This window comes from Arachis duranensis, chromosome 3 (assembly GCF_000817695.3).
Source record: "Arachis duranensis cultivar V14167 chromosome 3, aradu.V14167.gnm2.J7QH, whole genome shotgun sequence".
Classification (NCBI taxonomy): domain Eukaryota; kingdom Viridiplantae; phylum Streptophyta; class Magnoliopsida; order Fabales; family Fabaceae; genus Arachis; species Arachis duranensis.
Window position 1 is genome coordinate 133651241 of NC_029774.3, and position 15411 is coordinate 133666651.

At 33.9% G+C, this 15411-nt stretch overlaps 1 protein-coding gene across 1 annotated transcript; it reads right to left on the reverse strand.

Moving 5' to 3' along the window:
- Positions 1-3044: 3044 nt before the first annotated feature.
- Positions 3045-9629, reverse strand: LOC107482328 (probable DNA primase large subunit). The gene is made up of 20 exons (XM_016102778.3): positions 9398-9629; positions 8989-9050; positions 8781-8884; positions 8298-8379; positions 8158-8217; positions 7991-8054; positions 7624-7643; positions 7073-7156; positions 6924-6988; positions 6778-6826; positions 6656-6703; positions 6467-6556; positions 6284-6343; positions 5605-5664; positions 5285-5359; positions 4854-4939; positions 4574-4667; positions 4392-4499; positions 4120-4182; positions 3045-3504 (listed from the first exon to the last, which is right to left on the reverse strand). Exons 1-19 carry the CDS (start codon positions 9549-9551, stop codon positions 4165-4167), a joined length of 1383 nt encoding a protein of 460 aa, XP_015958264.1. The 5' UTR covers positions 9552-9629; the 3' UTR covers positions 3045-3504; positions 4120-4164.
- Positions 9630-15411: the final 5782 nt, after the last annotated feature.

The window sequence follows — 15411 nt, forward strand, 5'->3', positions numbered from 1 at the left end:
TGTGATGAATGAAAGAGCAGCAACTCAATTGTGCATATCACTGCATCCGTCTCCAACTTCTAATTTCTTTTTTTTTTTCAAAATTTAAAAAAGAAGCAGAAATATTGTGGGTATTTGAAAAATTTCAACCACCACACATGGGTAAAGCAGAATTTGTAAAGCGACTGCATATGCCCCCACTTGACGCAGCTCCATTATTATGTTGTTGATCAAAGGAGAGGACCCCAACTAGAAAAGATTAAATTTTACCAATTTGGGGTTGATTCCTTTCATAATTATAAGATATTATTTGGATAAAATACTGCGGCAATATATGCCCATATGACTAAGACATTATTGTACATGTTCATTATTATTCGTAGTCGTGCATGTGAGATCAGAGAGCATGCAGTACACATTTGATTTTATTAATTAGTTCTTCAGTTATTAGGCTTAATTAGATATAATAATATATATAATTTCTAGCTAGTCCTTATTGTTTAGCTATTGCAAACTACGTAGCATATATTTATATAGCTGTTGACAGGCCACAAAAGTAGGTGGTGGGGTTCATACGAGATTATGTTGCTATATATATATTTGAGTGAAAGGTAAGTTGAGACTTGAGACTTGAGATCAACTTTGCTGGAGAATATATAAGATTTTACTGGGACAATCATTTTTGGGAATTCTTTGAGGTTAAAGTTTTAAACAAATTTGTTCAATCTCTGAGGGGCCTGGAACTATTAACACAAGAAAAGATTTATGCAAGGAATGTCATTGACTGGTCTATATCAGCCATGTGACATTCATAATCATAGATAGATAGAGTGAGCTGGTTCAAGAAACAAGCTATCTTAGCCTTCGACATGTTATGTCCTTTATAATTTGTCTCTTTTCTACTGCATCCCTTTATAACCATTAAGTCTTTCCAGTGATCTCTGAAGAATTATAATTGCCATATCTTCATTATATCGTTCTTTAAAACATATATTAAAAACAAGGTAGAAAATCATCAATAGTTATGTGTTAAATCGTTATTTTAGCTTTAACAAAAAAGAAAAAGAAGTTAGTGTTTCGAATTTTTTATAACTGAGCTAGCTAGTTTCGTTTTAAGTTGTGCAATTCAATTTAATTCAATCCACAGTAACTAGCTTATACCTTTTGACTCCGAACTCCAATCCCTCATTTGAAAAATAAATATTTTGTGTACACATTATTAATTATCTTTTGTACTATGTTAATATGAGAAATGTGTTATGAACATATTCAACATGAACCACCCATCAATATTCTCAATTTTGTCATTATATCTTTTCTTTGGTTTTCTTTTTTTTAACCCCACCTGCCTACTTGTATTTGAGTACATCAAGGGACTCACTATTTGGTGCATAATAAGCTTACACTTATTAGCTCTAAATCTATATATATCTCTTTATTATTAAGTGAAATGTAAGTCTCATACTATATGATCTTAAATTTTATCTATATACATCTTTTAATTTTATTAAAATTATTAAAAAGAAAACCCTATAAACAATGAATTGGAAAAAAAATTTTCTCATATCTTAAAATCAAATCAAAGCCCTTTCACAGCCCCACTACTACATTTGATATGCATGATTTTTCACTATACACATAACAGGACCAAATAGTAGTAAACGAGAAGAGGTGAAATGAATTGTGAAATGAAAGGTGAGATATGATCAGGTGGCAACATTTATTTAACAGAATGAGTGATGAAATAGTGGAGAATGGAGGCTATTTGCATGACCCATGACACATGCAAGCCGTGTGAGTTTGTCATACTCATTATTATGAATGTCACTCTCAGCTTCCCCGTAAATAGGAGCAAACAAAGGGTTCAAACCCCCACACATAAAGAAATTGGAGAGCAACGAGAAAAGGTGCCACAATAATGCACTATCAATCCAAAACCCCATTATGCTCTTCGATCTAACCACCCCAACCACATAGTGGGTCTACAAATACAGCTGGAACACAATTTCACTCTCAATTCTAATGTATACAAGCCTTTGCAACGCACATTTCTTTTATTCATTTTCTTTTTATATAACAACAAATCAAGAACGTATATTGCAAAAGAACTTCTTAGTTAAAAAAAAAAAAACACTTGCTATGTGATTGGTTAATGACTCATTGTATGTCTTTGTTACCTGGTTGTTATATGTCTTTGTATGATAAGTATATGATATTTTGTCATGAATCAGTATATATGTGACACTTTCAACTTCTAAAAGTGACCTATTATATAACTAGTATAATAAAGAATATACGGGTGTCGTTTGAACAAAATATTTTAAATATCAGAAAATTCAAATATTGTAATTAATTTTTTATTAAAATATTTTATTTGATTTAATTAGTTATATTTTTAAAATATTATGTTTGAAAAATAGTTTAATTACATTTATTTATAAAATATATAGTTAATTATATTATTTATTAGTTTTAAATATTAACTAATACATTTTGAAGTGAGATAGAGACATGAGAAAATTAAAATCCCTCCATTATAAGTGAGATAAAGTAAAAAAATTACATTGATAACTAAAAATATTGAAGAAAAATAATAAATTTTACTTACTTTGAACTTTCTCTTATTAATTAATGCATAGTTGTTTAGTGTCTCCTTTCTTATCGTAACTTGGGCCCCTAAGTTATGCATGCTTAGTTTCGCAAGGCTTCACATAATAAGGTCTACAAATAATCATACTAATGAACTTGCACTTGTACTGTTAAGGGTGAATGAGCACTAGTTGGTTTAAGATATAGTCAATTCTAATTGGATTAGAATATAAAAAAAAACTCTAATAATAGGAATAGTCTTCGTTCAGATTAGACTAATTAGAAGAAAAAGCCTGTAACAATACAAAAAGTGTATATATATACATGGGGAATAAAAATCTAACGTATGGCGAAAAAATGAAAAACCCGTAATTTTTGGTACTTGGCCAATCTCTAAACATCTTAGATATAAGGGAGGATATAAAAAAGGATGAGACTAAATAAATAATACTAATATTCATTCACAAAACCTGAATTCATGTTTCCCCATATCATTAATTGTTTCACTTAAAATATCACAGCATCACACTATCACACTACTATCTAATAATGGTATTATTTAACAATATATTGATCACGTGTGCATCAATTTAGTTTTATAAGATTTGACTTTCCAAATTAATTTCTAAAAAATACACTTCTGAATTAAATTAGTAATTTCATTAATTAAATGATGACATGAGATACAAATTCTAGTCAGCATCTAATTGACAGAAAAAAATACTAATTTAATTCATTGTATCTTTTTAAAAATCAAAAACTAAATTAGTGCAAACGGGAAACTATTTTGACTCTGCTTAATAAACATTCCCTCGGGCCAGTATCCGACCTGGACGTCAAGCATAACATATATCTAACTGTTGCCTCGGATGTTACGCAAAAGATTTTCCAGCATCCAGTCTGTGCATCGATGACGTCGAAGCATCAACAACGTTCCTAAATTTAGGTGTAAAATTTAGAATATTTTCAATACAATAATTTCCGACGGTTGAAATTCTACGGCCTATCATTTTTCGAGGGATAAAATATAACGTCCTACTTAACAAAGGAAGATGCCACTTGATAACTTTTTCACTTGACATCAACCAGATGTGTGGGGTCCTATAATACTCGGTTGCTTTAGGATGCAGTTGGTAGATATTTCATATTTGTGTAAGCAAGTATTAACAAATTATACAGGATTCAAAATGTATAGAATTGTGGTCGTTAAAATTGAGAATCCGAAATAATTATATGGACGGCGGTATTTGATTCACACCTCCGTATTTGACTCAAAAGTAATGTATTTCCACTAACGATAAGGTTCCTTATGCATTAAAAACAAAATATTTTATTTTTCTATCAAAAGTTTTTCAAAAGTTTTATGAATTTGTACGCCGTTGTTTACAAATTCAAGCTGTATGTTAATGAATGCAAACGTGTATTATTCCAGTTATGAATAATAGCCTACTTGTTCAGCTTACAACACATTACACACACATAGAAAAACATAAAAAGGCTAATAAATAAATAAAACATGGGAAAACAAGGACTCAGCGCACAGAAACGAACCTGGGAGGGGCCACAGTACTCTGTCCATTGCGATAAACAAAATTCTTATGTTGAAGAGTCCTTCTGTATATTAAAAGTAATGAATAGTAAGTAATATCATACTAGAGTCTAGAGATAGTGGTCTAGTGGTGTCAGACCCAATTAGATCTCCCACTTTTATAGACGTATTTTGGGATTGAAGTGCCGATTCTATTGATAATCAAGATTATCAAGAAACGAATAACATGTGTGCAAGTTATTTGTGGTAATAGTATTGAAGTTTATACTGCTACCTTTGCCTTTAATAGCCTTTGACTGTCACTGAAGTATTGATTTGGATGGTTAATCCCTGCATCACATGGCGCCGCATGAAGAGCTTCAAATGTCAAGGTGCAGGCCAACTGCACATACAGTATCCATATAGTCTCAGATATCAAACCAAATCCCTATTTCAGTAGGTTATGTTGAGACCAACCTGATAATCTCTATTTCTCACTTTGCCCATCACATCTTCCATTGCCCGACTATTAACCCCCATTCTACTGAGAGCAGCTCTTAGATTCTCCTCGCTAATTCAAATGATATCAATTAAATATCAAATCATTCATAACAAAAGAAAGGGGGGAAAAACACCAAAGAACGTGACTTAATATTAAACATTCCCAATAAGGCAATAGCAATCAATAATTAGATGGAGCAAATTAGTTAGAAAGTTAAACTATCTACTTGATCGTTCATCAGATCATAACACTCACCCAAAATGTCGATAAGGGCAACCATGATGATCTCCAACACCAGGAGTTGATAAAATAATCTTTTGACAAGAATATGGAGTATAATCCTGGAAAATCCATCAAAATATTACTCACTGAAATTGATCAAACTTATGCACATAAAACACAAATCAATCCTGCAATGTCTACCCCCTTTATACTAAACAGTATTTTGATACCAACATGTTCTTAACAACTAAACAAGTATTCTTTGTTTTGTTAATTAAAAAATAATTTAAATACATAATTAATTAATAACAACGGTATTTGGACATGAGTATCAAGATTGTTTGGTGTATGAATAGTGTTTTTCCAAATAAAATACACAAGAACTAACTTTTAGAGTAAGTTTCAAATTACAAATGGAAATAAATGAAACATCCCAAATATCGGTCATGAAGTTCAAAACTTACAGTTTTCTTCCCTTCTTTCCCATAATTATGGCGTATGTTGTATGCATATTCTTTCTCAAACTTCTCCAGACCAACCTACAGCGAGATGTTTGATTAATAATTAAAAACTATTTGAGAAAAGAAAGCAACATATTAAAAAAAACTAGTTGGAGACTACAAATCTGTATGTCTAGAGAGATGTGAAGTAAACAGAATAGAAAGACAGATAGGGAATGATGCAAAAGGTCTTAATATCAAACTCGAAACTGTTCTAATTTTCATTCTAAATTTTCATTCATGTAATTGGAACGTAAGAGATAATATACAAGCAGCATACTTACCTTTTTAGAGAACTCCTCTCTCCAAAATGCAAGTGAATCATCTACGTTCAGGCCAACACCCTGCTTATATTACAGAAAAAAGGACAGTAAGATAAGATAAGACAATATAAGATCACACAGAGTAAGTGATAAGCAAAGGGATTAAGGAAACTTTCTTTGATCCATCAATCAAGCATATCCCAATAAATCATTTGGTTCAACAATGAAGGAACGTCAAAATGCATTACTTTGACTGACAATGCAAAAAAAAAAAGGGGGCAAACAAACAGTGAAGTTTGGACCCAGCAAAAATATTACCATAAACCATTATACAAAAATGAATCCAATCAAAGTGTGGACAACCATGACAAGAACTACTCAAACCGAATTTATAAAAAATTTTAAAAGCAACGATGAACTTTTTATTAACAGAGTGCTCTGATTTTGTTCTGCAACATGAAACAAAGTAACTTCAACCGTCAGCATTCTTCCAGAAAGTCTCCAACCAGAGCAATGGAAAAATGAGGAACAAATAAATTACTTTTAAACATTATGTGAAAACATATGTCAAACTATAACCAGATTAGCTACACAGTGGCTGTCCACCCATGTGCATAATAGCAGCCTTGTTTAACATCTCACTTATGACTGCACAGACAAAACAGTATTTTCTTGTGCTCAAAATGCAACCAAACATAACCTTCAGAAATAAGCCTAGTTGCATCCTCCCTGCATGCTTTAAATGATGATCCTCTCTCAGCTGCAAATAAGTGGTATAAATCAGATCAGATGTAAGAACAAATAAAAAACATCGTGACTCAGTAAGTGGAAGTTGAAATATACATTATAGAAATGTGGCCATAATTTGTTACAAATCTCTAACCTTTTCAAATAGGTGACGCATGCACAAAGGAAATGAACTCTTGGCAACCTGATCAATGTCCTTTAATGATATCTCACCATATTCTTTAGGCTGCAAAAAAGGTTCTCAATCAAAGAGATGATTATCAATCCAACATCACATTCATACCTAATAATAGATATAAATGATTGGACATGTTGCATCCATTACCTGAGAAAAATCAGGACCCAAATAGCTCGAACACAGGGCCTCCACAATCTATAAAGAAACAGAGTCAACTTCTATGAAAAACAAACAACTTATTCGTACTCGAATCGCATAACTACACTTACAGGAGTCAACCTATGTTGTTCTTGTTCTCTAATTGAAGTTGCCCATTTTCTGCAATAATTAAAGGCAATTGTTTAAATCTTAAATCATTTAAAGAAAAAATAAAATAATAATCAACATTTATTACGATCAACATGACCAAGGAAACCTGTTTGTTAGGATGAGTGCCTTTGACAGAAGACTACGAAAAATTGTGGCTACAAGTGAAACAACCTGGTAAAGGAAAGCAGAAATGCAGAATTGAAATAGAAAATCAACGATTGAAAACAAGAGTGAACATACAGTAGTTACATTAACCTGATTCATTGCAACGTATGCATATCCCTGATTTATAAATACTTTCCGTCCAGTTACAAGCTCTGGAACTTCTTCAAATGGTACCTATACGGAAAAAAATATACAAATGAAGTAACCCATAGATTAATGAAAGAATGTTAGTTAAAGATGACGAAATGACAACTGTGAGGGCAGCATGGAGCATAAGAACTACTTTTCCAAAGAGATATTAAGATAATCAAGTTCTTCTTTCTCAAGACCATCACCAATCATTTTCTTCGTCCTGAGTTCACTAACCCATCTCTCTCCTCTGTATCATCCGCAAAAACATAAGCACACCAATTACTCTCTAAACTAAGTGTTTGGTAGTTGGGGAAAGCCGGAGGGGGCGGGGGAGGATTCAGAACTTTCCCAAGTAAAAAGCCATCATTAGAATCCAATATTGAACTTATCTTGCATATAGAGAAAGATAAGAAATACTTAAAATTGCAGTTACGTTACCAATGCGTTTAATCGTAAGATATATAAGTAATTAAGCAGGAAAAAAATAAAAAAGAAAGAAAAATGCATACCTTATAGTAGATTGCATCCGCTGCCAAAAACGTAAGGGAACAAAAGAAAAAGCATGGGCAATTAGTTTTAAATAAACCAACAAAAAACACGAAATAACTTGTAAAATTCAACTAGAAAAACAAACGACAACTTCTGAAAATTGACGATTTTATTTCTTTAGAACAGAGCGGTAGTACAAATAAACCACTTTTAAGAATGGCCAAGATGTCTTTTTCAGATATTAATTCATGCAATTGCCACATTGGTAGTGGATTCACATATTCTTAGCAAGGTTAATTCACCATACAGTATTGAGCATGCACATAATTCTGCTGAAAAGAGCTACATAAATTACACGGTCAAGAAACGAAAGCAATGTGCTCTTACTAGTGGATAAAGACAGGTTATGACCAATAGAACGTGCAACTTGTCCCAATTTCTCTTTCAAGCTCTGAAAATTGAAAGATTCTAATTATTAGGCAATAAGCGGCACCTGTGGCTACTTAATTCAATTTGGATAAGAATTTTGAATACAAGAGCAACAAGAACGTTACCTCAAATTCTGCATTGCTTACAGCCTTGCAAGGAAGGTCAAATTCTTCCATGATGGCCCGCTGTGCACTCATAAGCAGTGTAAATGATAAGTAAATACCATACTTGAAATACAAAACCATGACGTGTAGGTAGATACTACCTGAGCTTCAGCAGTTTGATTACGAAATCGGTGGCGAAAGAGTGCAGATTCCATAGAAAGAAACCATTTCCTCAATTCCTCCCTAGACATACAGGCAACAATTTAGTAATTTAGTTTACACGGAAATTTTTTTGAACAAAAAAAAAGGCAGTTAGGATTTTATGTAAGTATAAGTTTTTTATTTCTAATTTTAAACCCACTACTTTGATCTGAGTAAATCATCATTCAGGATCAATAATATGAGTTTTGGATGAGTAGTCAACTTCATTCTCCATAGACCAAATTCAAGAGTGTTAATGGTTTGTGCCTCATTTTACCAATTTATTCAATTCTGGCAATTTCCAATCAGTATTGGTCAAATGTTATTTATAGTATGATTCATTATTATTATGGTTAGCATCAAAGAAAAAGTGGAATGCATTTAAATGGCATGCATGAAACAGCAGTAAAAAAATGCAGAAAAGAGAGATAGAGAACTCTTACGTTCTGCAATACACAAGACGGAGAACAAAATGAGATATAATATCCTTGTTCGGAACCTGAGACGAATCTTGATGTCTCATATTTGTTTTCCACAGCTCATTTACCTGCACAAAGGAGTTTTACTTTCAAATAAGAATGGTCCAAATACCAAATGACATAATCAAATAAAATAGTAACCGATTAACGACGATTTATCCACTGTTTTTACCAATTTTTCCATTTCGTCCGGTTTCTTTCCCCTTGACAAGCCATCAGATATCCCCTTGAGAACTACAACCAGCAACAAAAGCAAATTGAAACACTTCAAAAGCATGACAATGACGCAGCAACAGAAACTCAGTACAACTACACACAAATTTGATGCTAATCCAATACTTTAAAAAGAAAATAAAATAAACAATACAAGATTTCAGATCTTCAGTTGAACACAACACTCAAATTAACGGAAACCTACACAACCAGATCTCGCTCTCTTTTCTTTTTCTTTTTGCCTATGGTTTCTTAGGTACGTCAGATTATCCAAACCCTAGGTAACAGAAGTGTAGGCGTTTTGAAACATTAATCGAACGTGCACAGATCTTTCGAAATGGAAGAAGATAAAAAGTGGAAAGATTGACCTCGTAGACGATCGATGGCAAAAGATTCGAAATCTTCTAGCCTGACTTCGAGCTCTGGAGCGGAGCGATAAAGGGGAAGGGTCGGAGAAGCTGAAACGGAGCCACTGGAGGAGGAGAAGCTCCTGTGACTCTGATGAGATCGAACAACCTGCATCGTTTCTTGTGCGGCGGCGAAGACAGAGCAGTACAATCTGTGAATTTCTTCTCACAATGCAGAATCTCGGTTTCTGAATCGCGCGCCAAATAATTTGGCTTCGAGAGCAAATTGGCGGGAAACCATCTTCCATTGTTTTGGTTGTGAGAATTGGGCTTTCGTACAGTGAGAGAGATTCAACCTTCAAAAAAGGCTTTTTAAGATAAAAAAGAACTGTGGCGGTGAGGCCCAATAATAAGATGCAAAATATAAACAAGCCCCCCAAAAAGAAAAAGAGACTAGCCGACAACCCAAAATGAAAAGTCTCACTCACCGACTTTATTTTTGTTTTATTTTATTGTCCTCGTTCATTAAGGGAGTGTTTTTTTTTTTTCCTGCAAATACCATAATATTGAATTAAAATTTTTTATACTGTCTTATTTAAACAATCATTTTATATGAATGATTCCGCAAAACTCAATTTTATGTTTGAGTACTTTACATAAAAATTTAAGAAAACCTTCAATTATCCGGGTACATTGATGTTTTAGTAATTTTTAATTATTGATCATAATTATAAAAATATATATAATATATATAATTAAAATTAATAGTTAAATTTTACTAAAATATCAGTATATCGATATATTTAATTTTTTTTAAATTTATGTAATTCGTTTTTTTTTTCAAAGGTTTATATAATTCCTTGTTTAAATATAATAGTGTAAAAAGATGTTATTTTTACAAGGAAAAACTACTAAAAAGGATTTGCAATTAATTTAAAATTACTAGATGTCATTGATCTGCGATGTGACCACTTAGGAATCACTTTTAACAAGTAAACTTTTGACTCCAAGCTACTTGGCTATCGAGAGCCCAGCTAAGATAGCCTCGTATTTGGCTTGATTGTTCGACACTGGAAACTCGCATTAAGGGATTACTTGTACAAGAGTCCATCCGGGATTTCCAGAATCACTCCCACACCGCCTGAAGCATTATTAGAGGCTCTATCCACGTGGTGCTTCTACTGTTGGGTTAGGGGCTTAGCATCAAGATTGGCCATTTTGGCCAAGAAGTCTGCTTGGGCTTTGATAGCATCCCTTGGTTGGTAGGCGACGTCGAACTGTGATAGCACCTATCTTACCTGCCAATTTGGGTTTTTGCAGCACCTTTCTGATAGGTTGGTTGGTTCGTACTATGATTGGATGGCTTTGGAAGTATTGCTTGATCTGTCGAGATGAGATGAGTAAGGTAAAAGCTAATTTTCCTACCATGAGTATCGATTTTTTTGTATTCTGGAATACCTTGCTGATGAAATATGCTAGAAATTGCCAACTCCCTGCTTCCCGAATGAGCATCATGGCCATTGTTTTGTCTGGGATCGCTAGGTATAGATATAGTAGCTCTTCGATTTGCGATTTTGCCAACACTGGTGGTTCCGACAAGAGTTTCTTAAAGTGTTGAAAAGTGGTCTCGCACTCCTCCTTCCATTGGAAAGTGATCCCTTTTTTCATCAAGTTGAAAAAAGGAAGGGCCCTTTGTGCCGAGGCCACGCAAAAATGTGAAAGGGCTGCAAGTCTCTCTGACAGTCTTTGGACGTCTTTGACAGACCCGGGACTGACCATCCAGATGATCGCGTCGCATTTCTCCGGATTGGCTTCGACCCCTAGCTAGGTTAGTATAAAGCCGAGAAACTTACCAGCTTCCATTGTGAAGGCACATTTTGCCGAGTTCAGGTGCATCTTGTGTTTGCGGAGGGATCCAAAAATTTGGCAAATATCATCTAGCAAAGATTCTTACTCGGCGGTCTTGACGAGCATATTGTCAACATACACTTCTATCGTCTTGCTAATTTGACTTTAGAAGATTTTGGTCATCAGTCGTTGGTACGTGGCCCTGGCGTTCTTCAGGCCGAAGGGCATCGCCGTATAACACTAATTGTCGTTCAGGGTGATGAATGTTATTTTCTCCTCGTCAGGTAGATGTATCGGTATCTGGTTGTATCTGAAATATGCGTCCATGAAGCTCAGATACTTGTACCCAGATGACAAGTCGACAAGGTTGTTGATGTTGGGAGAAGTCTTGTTCAGGTCCGAGTAGTCAACGCACATTGGGCTTTTGGACCATCACCACGATCGACAACCAAGTTGAGTATGTGAGTTCTCGAATAAAACTGGCTTATAGGAGGGTGGTTGTTTGCCTTTTTTACTTTAGCCACTCTGTTTGGCAACATCTTTCGTCGCTTATGCACCATTGGCTTTGCCTTCACCTTCACGGCAAGTTGGTGGGACATGAAACCAGGGTCCAGGCCTAGCATGTCCGCGGGATCCACGCGAAGAGATCCCCGTTTTCTCTCAAGGGAGATGCCAGGGGAGCTTTCAGTTCATACTGCAGGCTTTATTCCGGTTTTGGCCTGGGACATTTTTCTATCCTTGCATCTAGATCTGCCATGAATATTCCTATTCCGTCACGAGATTTTTTTCGAATGCTCAGGCTGGTGTGATCACAGGCTACTGTCGCTTCCAAACCGCCGTAGATGGTTCCAATTACGTTGTCGTCTGCCCAAAATTTCATGGTTAGGTATCTTGTGAATACCACCACGTAGAAGTCTTTGAGCGTCTTTCTACCTAGAATGACATTGTATGCGGTTGAGTCTTTGAAGACAACAAAGTTGGCCATGACGATTTGCCTCTTGACCCTATTTCCTATGCTGATAGGGAGCTTGACTGCTCTGTCCGGTTTGATGAAGAAGTCTCCCAGGCCCACCACCCTGTTCTGGTGTGTGTGGATATCACAGTCACGGAGTCCGAGGGCATCGAAGGCGTTCCTAAACAAGATATTCGAATCAGTGCCCGTGTTTACCAGTATCCTCTTTACGAGCCCGGATCCTATCCTAACCATTGTAACCATGGGCGGGTCATCAGTAACATCCTGGATCCAATAATTATGTGATCAAAATATGAAATCGGGAAAGGTTGGTGGCGTGCGGTGTTCTGAGGCTGTTGTCGCAATGATCTTAAGCTCTCTCTTCTGGGAGGCCTTTGACTTCTCGCTTGACCTGCCAACCACCACATTGACCACGATGGTGGAGTCCACCTCGGCTTCCTCCCTTGATGGTGGTCTGCCTGCTTGGGGGTTGAGGCCCTCTCCCATTTTCGGGGATCTCTCCCTCGCCAGTTTTCGTGATTCGTGTATTTTTTTGCGTATTCGAAAAGTTTTCCATCATGGATGTCTTGCTCCATCTTCATGCTCTTCAATAATGAAGATTTGCTGCCAGAAGTGCTACCACAACTTAGAGATAATGGACTGAATATTTTTTGAAGTGAACCTATTTTCTTAGTTATCCGTTAAGATTTCAAAACTATATACAATTTCTAGATATAAAAGAAATAAAGGATTTAAAATTTAATCTTTTTATAATTTAAATTTAAAATTAAATATTTTATCTCACATCTGTCTATCTATTTTTTCTATATAAAAGTTGATACCAAAGTTATTCTATATTCAAATAATGACACATAGATTCTTTAAAATGTTGTTACGTCAGCATATTAGTATAGATGTAATTTGATTAAATATATTTTTTGCTTTCAATCTCAATATTAATTCTTGTAACGATTTTTATAATAATTAGCAAAATAATCCTTATATTTAAAATCTCATCTTTATAATGCTAAATGTCTTTTTCATTATTCAATTCATATTTTATAACGGTTCTTATAATAATTAACAAAGTTTTCTTATGTAAAGTATCATATGTGTTGGATTCTAAATTGCAGATTAAAATATTTTTATTTTTTTTAGAGACACATGAAATATTCTTTTTTTGTGACGGAAAAATATCAAACGAACAAACAAAAAAGGAAAACACAAAAACAAAGAACTGCTTAAGAAGAAGGGTAGTTCCGTTGAATGTTACTCTCAAACTCCTTTCAAGGCAACGGAAGCTCTACATGGTGAAAAAGAGTCATCATCACCATCTTTGTCATGATATCTGCCACTGTATTTGTATCTTTCAAGATCAACCGAAGATTAATTCGCCATTTCCAAAACATGATATCCCGGATTTTCATCACTAAAGGATCAACAAAACCAGAATAATTCTAGGAATTATTGACAAGAGTAAAGACTTCCACACAATCTATCTCACAAATAATATTTTTATGTCCCAAATTGCAGGCTAAAAAATATCCTCTCCAAATAGCGAACAACTCTCCTTGCAGAATATTATGACCAAAGGCTAGAATATTTCGAGAATAAAAATCATACTAGGTTAGTCACCTTATTTGTAGACCAAAGCTCATGAGATGAAAGATCTCATTATTCTTGAAATGCCAAATTCACCGAAAACCAAAAAAAAATTTAAAAGGATATTGTTTGCCATAAATTAAGAACCATACTATTGTTAATTCCTAATTCCTAATTTTAGACTATTACAATCAAATTTATGTCTAATAATCCAATTTCTTTTTGCATGCACTTTAATAATATTATAGAATACACAAGTAACTATAATAATGTTAGATAAAATTATAACTTGCATTCGATCTTTACAATGTTTACTTTTGAATTGATTCAAACTAAAATAATATTCAATGTTATTTTATTTTATTTAAATATTTATATTTTAATTTTATCCAATAAAAAATACAATTTATTTATACTTATCAAAATAATTGATAATATAAATATAAAAGGTTTTAAATTTCGAAACATAAATTAGTAAAGAAAAAGTTTAGGGACCAGCAATTTTATTAAATTTTGGCCAGCATGTAACCAGCAGAGAAAGGTGAGTCATTGGATGAAATTTCACATCAATCTCACACCATTAAATCATTATTGAAGGCTATTTAATGACTACCAATCACAAAAATTGCTGGCCCCATAGCATTTTTCATTAGTAAAAATAACTTTAGAGATTATACAAATAATTACCTTACATAAAATCTTAAAATATTTATAACCCATAATTTTTAGGTAATTAAATTTTCATAATTTTAAAAAATATATTTTTAAAAAAATTATTTATCATATGTATTTAAAATGATTTTTATAATATTTATTAATCACCTTTGTTATTTATTTGAATCAACAACAAAAGAGACATATCACTCAGAGTCATTGTACCAGCTTGGACCAAAATTCCCCACATATGCAGTAACACTAACGGAATCCCATGTTCACGACCAGAAAGATGAACGTGTTCATCGGAGAAAATAAATAGTGTATACGCATGAGTCATTAAATAATTTAGGTATAATTCTATGTAGGGTGTGAATTTTAGCTAATTTTTTTTGTTATGGAGTTAGAAGTGGTGATATATTTTAACATTGTAAATTTTTGTGTTTTTTAAAATTATGGAAGTACATAAATCGGAGGGTCCGATTTCTGTATCTCAAATTTTTTAATATTTTTTAACACAAATCAGACGGACAGTCCGATTTCTGTACTTCTAATAAATCAGACGGTCCGATTTCTACTTTTCTAGTTAAACGATTCCAAATTTCAGTATAACATCCTAACAATCCATATTTTAAGAAAATGCCACTACCACTCCCATATTAAAAATAAAAAATTCTGAATTTGTAGGTGTATTTATATCCATGGTTTCAAAGAGAATATACACAGGAAAATGCCGCGGAATCCTCACCCACCAAGGTAGGAGGATCGCGAAACAGCTGCTTTGGTAACACTACTGTGTCCGCTGTTTCAGGCGGAAAGAACAAGAAGCCACTCATGAAAGTGATGGATGATGATGATGATGTGTTTTGTGGCAAGTGTTTAGTTATGGAAGTGAAGGAGCTCCGCAGCAGGACAGGCCAGACCATGTTTAATTTACAGTTCAGAGTGAATAACTGATCATGAAAAGTTTCCAAAATTC

Excerpts from the sequence above, each read along its gene's own strand:
- LOC107482328 (XM_016102778.3), bottom strand. The coding sequence starts at position 9,551 with ATGCAGGTTGTTCGATCTCATCAGAGTCACAGGAGCTTCTCCTCCTCC. Across the intron at positions 6,827-6,923 it reads GCACTCATCCTAACAAACAG|AAAATGGGCAACTTCAATTA; the intron begins GTTTCCTTGGTC and ends TAATTATTGCAG. Across the intron at positions 5,360-5,604 it reads GAGAGGAGTTCTCTAAAAAG|GTTGGTCTGGAGAAGTTTGA; the intron begins GTAAGTATGCTG and ends ATCTCGCTGTAG.